The 8503-nt window shown below is 39.2% G+C and overlaps 1 protein-coding gene across 1 annotated transcript; it reads left to right on the forward strand.

Annotated features, from left to right (window-relative positions):
• The first annotated feature begins 2525 nt into the window (after positions 1 to 2525).
• On the forward strand, positions 2526 to 6026 carry ube2s (ubiquitin-conjugating enzyme E2S). Its single transcript, XM_036538293.1, has 4 exons — positions 2526 to 3112; positions 3757 to 3904; positions 4779 to 4969; positions 5507 to 6026. The coding sequence occupies exons 1-4, from the start codon at positions 3110 to 3112 to the stop codon at positions 5852 to 5854; spliced, it is 690 nt and encodes a 229-aa protein (XP_036394186.1). The 5' UTR covers positions 2526 to 3109; the 3' UTR covers positions 5855 to 6026.
• The last annotated feature ends 2477 nt before the right edge of the window (positions 6027 to 8503 follow it).

An 8503-nucleotide genomic window follows, 5' to 3' on the forward strand; every position in this document is an offset into this window, starting at 1 on the left:
CTTGCCTGTCTGCATAAGGAGTTCTTCCATGAATATACAGGTGGAATGTGTTCTCGCTATTACTTTTTGATATATGATGCTTCCACCAGTGAACTCAGGAAAAAGTGTAGCATAGTGGAAAATTATTGTGTCTATCTACGGAACACGCTGTCCTTTTGAAAAATGATTCCCAAAGTAAGACACAAGGCAGGCATTTGAAAACTGAAAATGCACTGAGTTGACCAGCCCTCTCTTGTGGTCTCATTTTGATTATTTTAATTGGCATAGAGATGTAATTACAATGTTGTCAAGGTGACACAAACACATTAGCCTTAACCAAAACAAATCTCACTTCTATTTGAATCAAACAGTTGAATGAATTATGTGGTAAATGCCTTTACATGACTATATAACAAACCTATAACAAATTCCTTGAGGATCAAGGTTTTGATCCCTTACAGTTGTGAAGAGAAGACCCATTAACACAAAAAATGAACAGCAGAGATAATCCATTACAACTTTTGGCAAAAGCAAGCAATCTATACTACAGTATCAGAGCAACAACAATATCTTGATTTTAGGTTCTTTCTTAATACATATATAATGTGGACTACAGTACCAAAAGTATATGCGAAATCAATTCATACATAAGAGGACATAGATACCGTACATGATATAAAACATATAACATATCAATCAACAGATTTTGACAGTCATTCTTCTTGAACTTCATAATTATTTCAAATGTGTCTTTGTGGTCAGGTGTCTTCAAATGCAAAACAATAATATAAAGCAATTAATATTTAATTTTGTTTGCATTATTCGATTATTTTAGATAGCCTTTTATTGTTGTTCTTTTTTTCTGCTGTAACATAATGTATCACACTATATTAGCCTTAGTAAGTCACACCAGATAGGACCACCTGCCAAATAAATAAATAATCACTCCCTCTACCCAGATAAAACACATGATGAGCTTTGTACTTATGATAATCGTTTAGACCTAGTAACTACCACATGTCGTAAGACTATTATATCTTTTCATCTCCATCTTAAATTGGCTTAAAGCGTAAGTTTGATTGAAACAAGTTTTACTATTTTTAAATAAAATAAATAATTCTTGCCGCTCTTCGTACTGTACGTACTGTAGCTGCTTACTGTTCAGACTGCTCTTCAGGCTGTTACTGATCCGTGGGTGTTATCTTGACAGGACTATATCCCCTCCCCCTGATGTTTTACAAGGCCCAGTTTGAGCTAAAACTCTGTGCCAGCCAGAGGGAGTGACACAGAACCCTGTGAACACATTGATTTTGTAGACGTGCAGCCAAAGAGCTGCCACAATGAAGGGGTGATGGAGGAGACAGGAGACGCTGTTATGTGCTGCCGAATCACAGAACCTGACGCTGTTCCTGCTCATTTGGGATCAGAGGTTCACAGTGCCACAGAATGTTCATATTCATTGCCAGCTACCCACATACTCTTCTGACGTTCACACGAAAGACAGAAACCATTGAAGGATTAAAGGAGTATTACCTATGTGGAAAACAAATTAATGTTTGTGTTTTTAGGGGCACCTTGGTTTTTGAAAAAGAATAATTTAGAATAATTTTAAAAAGTAGACAACAATACCTCTCAGCTGTATGTGTAAGCTTCTCATGTATTTAATGGAGTAGACTCGGGCATGGGTCTTTGCAACCAGATGTAAGAATACAGATAAAATTAAGACTGGATAGTGTGAGCCCCCGGGTACCCTCTCTGAGCTCACACAGATGGCAAGGGTGTATTTCACAGACTTTGTGAGATTAGGTGAGTGGCTGGCAGTGGGGAATACCCATGTGTATTGTAGCTGAGCACCAAGGTGTGTCCATATATTCTGCATAGACATGCATGACCCTGGTGTCCAGAGGCAGAGCAAAGTGTGTATGAGGGATTGGCACAAAGAGATGCCATGACATCTTCCTGTGTTTCAGCGTTCTGGCAACATGTGTATGTTGCAAAAATAATTGCCAAGCCATGTCTTAGCTGAGAATGACTGGAACAGCTATACACTTTCTCATGTAAGTAAAACATCACTAAAGTAGCAAATATGTCTCGTGGATACTGGCTAAATATTTTAAAGTTATCAGTTAAAATACATATACGTATATATCGTCAATTTCAATGTTAGACAGCTACTCATTAATACGATTGCCTACCAAATACTCAGTAGTGGTTTTTTCTTTTTTTTTTTTTTGAAACTTTTTTTGGCCCCTACTCCTCTCACGGCTGACCACCGGTCTTCACACAGTAAGGTGGTCCAACCCTTCGGAAATCAGGGTGTGCACGATTTTTTTCAAATGCACCTATCGCTTGCAAGCATTTTTCACATTCTCCACTCTGGCTGGTTGGCGATGTTGCCAGATGAAATGACGTAAGGACTGATTCAATCTGTGATTGGTGAAATGGGTTACCCAGGCTGTGTACGTATGACATTTATCAAACACGGATTGGCTAAGATGACGAGAACGTATTTTGTGCTGTCGTATTTTTGTTCCTGTGTCAACGAAAGAGAGAATACGGGCCGTAGTCGTCGGGACAATTAGCTGCGAAGCTAATATCTCGTCAACGTTAGCTACGAAAGAAAAAACGATATCCCCAATATTTTCATTCTCGTTTCCGTTATTATTAAATCATATTAATATCTGAAGGCGAAGTTAATCATCTAATCCAATTTTTGTCAAGTACCGATTTTGTAGCTAGCGAGTAAGCTAAACGGCGAAGAATCTTAAGCTTACAGCCAGCTTGATAATATTAGCTAGCTAGCTGTCTACTTGTTCATCAAACTAACATTAGTTAGATAATTTTGACGTTTCGGTAACTAGTCGCTCTTGTTTGATTTTATTTGGTGTATATAGATAACTACCTCGGTGATTTAAAGTGTACTCTTTTCTGGTAACGTCACCGTTTTTGAAAGAAAATCACCTGGTGTTGCTAGTCGGTTAGCCATCTAGCTAACGTTAGTTCATTAAACATCTTTTTAAAGACGTTGTTAGTTAAGCTACAGTCAGATATAGCTGGCTAGCCACGCATTTGCACCTAATTAGCTGGTCTGAAGATATCCAGGTATTGAAGGTATACACAATTGGAAGACATGGTAAGTAAAACTGGCTAGCTGAACATAGCTAAATCAGTTAGCAAGCTAGCGGCATTTAACACGGTTTGGTGGTTGCTTGGTAGCTACCTAGCTAAGTGCGTCGGGGCAGCCTAGCTAGGTTTCAAGCTTGTTCTGTACGTACGACAGCACAGGGTAGAGATTGTCTTGTTAGTTAGCATCTCTGATAAACGTTTCTGTCACTAAAATAATCAAACTCTCTTCGCATACCTTTTTGCTGGCTAGCCGCTTAAAGTTTGAGTCGGAGCTAGGCTCTGGCTGGTTTATTGGTTGTGACAGGAAGCTAACGTTAGCACACTGTTATCATAGTTGCTGTATTTAGCTAGTTTAGTTTGATTACTTTTACAGTTTGCACACAGACAGGTCATCGGATAATAAGCACATGAATGATTCTTATAGTAGTGTGTATTGGAAAATTTAACTGTCCGGGCTATGTAGGAACTGATACTTTTCTGCCTTGTGAACGGGTTTCTGAAAAAGGGTCGGCGAGTACAAGTTAGCTAAAGTTTGCTACTTAGCTAACTTGTATTATACCTGAACATTCTGAATAATTGATCGAAGAGGTATCTTGCGGTGCTGAAACTAAATGAAGGAACTAATATAAAGTGTTGACTTTTTCTCGACAGAACTCCAATGTGGAGAACTTGCCCCCCCAGGTTCTGCGGCTCGTATACAAGGAGGTGACAGCGCTGGCTGCTGACCCCCCTGAGGGTATCAAGATCTATCCCAGCGAAGAGGACATCACAGAGCTACATACTGCAATAGAGGGACCAGGTACTACAAATATCATTCTACCGGGGAGAAACTTAGTTATGACACAATATACACTAATCTGTATGGCTATTTGGCTTGGAAAGCTTCCCTTGGTGGCAACTGTTAGCTCAGAAAAGCCAGTACTGATGATGTTAGATGGTTTTGTTTTCGTCTTATGCGATCGTAAATTAGTGTGCTTTACAGTTTTTCAAAATGCATCATGCATCGACCAATTCACTCATTCTTGCTCATGCAAGAATTGGCTATATGCTTGTGATATGTGGAAACCAAGTCGTCAGGGAGGCAGACCCATTAAAATCGACAGCGACAACTTACTTCACTATATGTCAGACACGTTGATGATTGCAACATGTTTTCTCAGGGATGTATTGTATTTGTAAAATTATATTGATAACCCCATACCCCAGCCATTATAATATGGGCTGCAAGAAGTCCCTTCTGAAAGTTGCTGTCCCAATGCTGTGCAGTTAGTACACTATCAAACCAGCATTTTAGCGCTGATATTTAAAAAAATGACATTGTGTTTTTGACATTTTGAAAATTTCTGTATGTACACTCTCACCAAAGCAGTGAGAGAGTCATGTCAAAGTCTGTCCTGTTCACACTGAATGACATGACAGCCAACTGTCTGCCTTCTGTGGTTTACAATACTAGCAGGTTGTAGGTCAGTGTGTCACTGTGGGTCCCAGGGGTTGAGTGATGTGTTTTGATGTTATGTACAAATTTGTGTTTTTATTGCCATTTGGGGGGGCAAGTGAATGAAAAGACCTTGAGTCTGCTGCTTTTGTGCTAGTAATTGAAATGTGAAATGAAATGAAATAATTCTTTCCAAAGGGACTAACTATGAATTCATTTTCCTCTCTTTGCTGAAAAGAGGGAACTCCATTTGCAGGAGGTATTTTCCGGATGCGCCTCGTCCTAGGGAAAGACTTCCCTGCAGCACCACCCAAGGGATACTTCTTGACCAAGATTTTCCATCCCAACGTTGGCCACAAGGGTGAAATCTGTGTCAACGTCCTAAAGAGGGACTGGAGAGCTGAACTGGGTCTCAGACACGTCTTGCTTGTAAGGAAAATCCGTTGTTTCACTGTCCTGTCCAAATGTTGTGTCCTTATTTCTGTCGTGTAATGTGCAATGTAATGTGTGTTTTTGTGTCTGGTAGATTGAACCTTTTGTTTCTGTGGCATGATCAATGAGTATTTAACTTGTCCTCTGCTTTGGAAGTCACTCTGGGTCACAGCATCTGCCAGATGAAAAAATGTAAATGTACTTAGTTTTCTGAATATTCTTTCCAAGTTGCTGTGGCAATAATGTATATTTGTGAAAAGAAAGGAAGGGACTTTGCTATGAGGTGGGTTGATTTGAAGGAAACTAATTCAAGATGTTACCTTAAGCCATGGGAACAATCTGTCAAAATATTAAAAAAGAGAATTATGTATTACTATGATCTTTTATTGTCAATGCCTGTATCATTGCTTTCTTTTATGAAAATGCCTCTCAAAAAATATGCAGAATTGTTTAGTGTGTCGTGGTGAAGGCTTTACCCTGCCCTAACTTGCTCACCTTACTTAACTCTGTTGCTTTTCCTTGTCCCTCTCGCAGACCATCAAGTGCCTGCTGATTCACCCCAACCCTGAGTCAGCTCTCAATGAGGAAGCCGGGCGCTTGCTCTTGGAAGACTATGCAGAGTACGCCTCCCGTGCTCGGCTCCTCACCGAAATCCATGCCATGGGCGGAACAGGGGGGACCTCCACAGGGCCCCAGGAAGCTGGCGAGGGGCCGCAACCCAAAAAACACGCCGGAGACCCCAACAAAAGGCCACAAGTAGTAGGAGCTGCCCCCACAGGGGCAAATGGCAGCGGAGCGAATGGCAGCAGTAGTGGTAATAGCAATAGTAATGTGGTAGTGAAAAAGAAAACGGATAAAAAAAGAGCTTTGAGGCGACTCTAATAGAAGGTTGAAAGAGTATGTATGTGTGTGTGTGTGCGTGCGTGCGTGTGTGTGTGTGTGTGTTTAGAAGTGAGCAGACTACTATTTCTTCACCTGTTTCTTATCCAACCCAAATCTGTCAATTTTTACTCTTGTGTGTCATTCTTCCTTGATCTTTTTCACTGTTTTACTCTGGGAGATTTTTTTTTTTTTTTTTTTTTTTTCCTTGAGGAATCTTTTTTTCCCCCCATCATGTCAGATGAGTTGATGTGCATTCCACACATACATTAATATTACATTTAATATTAATTTAGTCTGTGAGGCATGTAATATCAAATATGAAATTTCAATTTGCTAAAGATATTTAACTCTGTTTTACAGTTTTTCATCAGATAATCTTTTCTATAAATTCAAAAGTACAGAGATCAAGGAAGGAAACCATGAAATTGATCAGCCACTGTCGCTCTCAAATATTCTATCTCACTGAAATAGTGTTGCGGCCGAGCCAAACTCCATCATTGAAAACTGAAGTGGCAAATGCCTATAGATTACATTGAGGTAATGGTGTACCTTGATAAGGCATTTCAGACTGTTCTCTTCATTTCTCTCCAATTATCAGCAGTTTCCTTTACAGTTGTCATTTGTAATTTAATTGGAGCTTGGAATTCCCTTGAAGTCATGACAAAAAGTTACGTCTGAAAATGAAATCAAAGGGAAATGTTTAGTTGGATGTACCAAGTACACCAAATGTCAGTGGTCCTGAAATGGCTGAATTTTAGATGTGTGGTGCATTCACTGATAAATTCCCTGCATCTTACTTTCTCAAAATCCAGTCTGGGTGCCTTTTAAGCAAAAGCAGTCAAGATTGAGGTCCATTTTCAGATTGAAAGAGAGGAGTGGTGGATAGAGGGTCATCATATTTTGTACAATTATCAGAATGAGAAATAATTTAATTCACCTCCTTCTTTAGTGGCTTTATTTAACATTGAGAGAATCATTCAAGGGATGAGAGTTCAAATTTAGATGAAAGTAAAAGATTCACATAGGAAGGTGTTGACTTGCTCTCATAAATCAGTTACTGAAAGAAAGGTCGATATACTTTTGAGCAGGAGTGTTGGTAATTGGGAATATTATTCCATTAGAGCTGGATGTTTGTGGTGACCAGGCAAAAGAATACATGCTAAACTGAATTTAATGTCAGTGAAATCAATATATAAATATGTACTGTTTTGGTAGTTTATCTGCAGTTATTCACTGAACATTGATGGATTAGGGAAAGGTTGAGAGAAGGTGGTAAATTGTGGTCTGGATATTGCTTTTTCAAATGTCTTTTTCCACTTTTCTAAGATGTTTTTGTGTGATTATTTTTGCCCATTTTTTAACTATGTAATTTTACTTTCATAGCCCAGTATTTTCAAGAGAGCTTTTAGAGTGAGATGGCCTGTATTCAGCTGTCTTTTTGCACGTCAGGGGTACAAAATGTCAGGAAGGGTAGAGCAGGTTAGGCATGTAGGACTGTCATGATGCATATTGACTGGAATGTGATGCAATGGATACACCTGCACATTGGATTAATGTACCCATATAAATGCAGGTCCTATGAATCTTTTTGTCCATTATGACTAGCATGGTAGACAGTTGTCTTTAAGATGCATTACATGCGTATACCCCTATAACCCAGTCTTGTTTGTGCTGTCTGCACTTACCCTGTTCCCCAGGGTCCTAGTTGGATAAAATGTGTATCTCTTTGGGGTAGTAGTCAACAGTATGAATAGACAAATTATTTCTTTGGCTGAATTTCTGTTAGGTTTTCTATTTTAGTTATGTGTTCATGAAAATGTCAGGCCAGAACACTTACTTGTCCAGCATTGCCCGGGGAAACATGCTGGAGCACTGAATTTCCTTGGGAAGAAAACCTAATCTGGAAAGTCAGCCATTGTGTTCAAACTCTATTGAAGGGGGGAGGGGGGTGGGGTATTATACTATATATAATTTCTTTGTGTCCATGTAAGTTATTTAAATTAACAAAAAATAAAAATACTAGAAAAAAAATGAATAAAATACAGTAAAATAAAACTTACTGGCTTGGTCTGGTTATTATCTAAGTTATACTGATGTTCCTTTTTGCTGTTGGAATGTTCTGAAGCACTTGTTCATGCTAGCTCTTATGTGGACCATTGTCCTCACTTCCTTAAAGGCCTTCATATTAATCTTTGCAGTATTAGCATTGCATGTGATCTTTTAGGAACCAGATAATTTCAGATTTTTATCTGATCGTCCATATGCCTTTTTCCTGTTGCACCCATATTTCCTCTAGCAATTAGTGTTCCTCTTAATACCCATGGATGTACTGCATTACTTGCATATTGATTACATATTTTCGTTTTAACTCTGAATATGCTCTTATTCAAATATGCATTTTTCTAGATTTTATTTACGTGTATCTGTGGTTTGGCCAGGGGTGCCCGCTGTATCACATGAATTTTAGTTGTATTTGTTAGACGATAACAAGCCCTGTGCTTTTTATCAGCGCAGTAAGGTCCAGTCTGTGCAGTTCGATGACACTCGGAGTGTGAGGAACCCTAGTGCCAGAGGACTGAAGGCGTGAAGGCATTCCAGTTTTCCTGAAATTCTGCAGGGAAATTTTGGTCACTGGATCACTGGAAGGGG

The sequence above is a fragment of the Megalops cyprinoides genome, chromosome 10 (assembly GCF_013368585.1).
Source record: "Megalops cyprinoides isolate fMegCyp1 chromosome 10, fMegCyp1.pri, whole genome shotgun sequence".
NCBI lineage: Eukaryota > Metazoa > Chordata > Actinopteri > Elopiformes > Megalopidae > Megalops > Megalops cyprinoides.

Bases quoted from the DNA above. Each gene is read 5' to 3' on its own strand.
- ube2s (XM_036538293.1), top strand. The intron at 3,905-4,778 runs GTACTACAAATA...TTTGCTGAAAAG, and splicing joins TACTGCAATAGAGGGACCAG to AGGGAACTCCATTTGCAGGA. The intron at 4,970-5,506 runs GTAAGGAAAATC...TCCCTCTCGCAG, and splicing joins GTCTCAGACACGTCTTGCTT to ACCATCAAGTGCCTGCTGAT.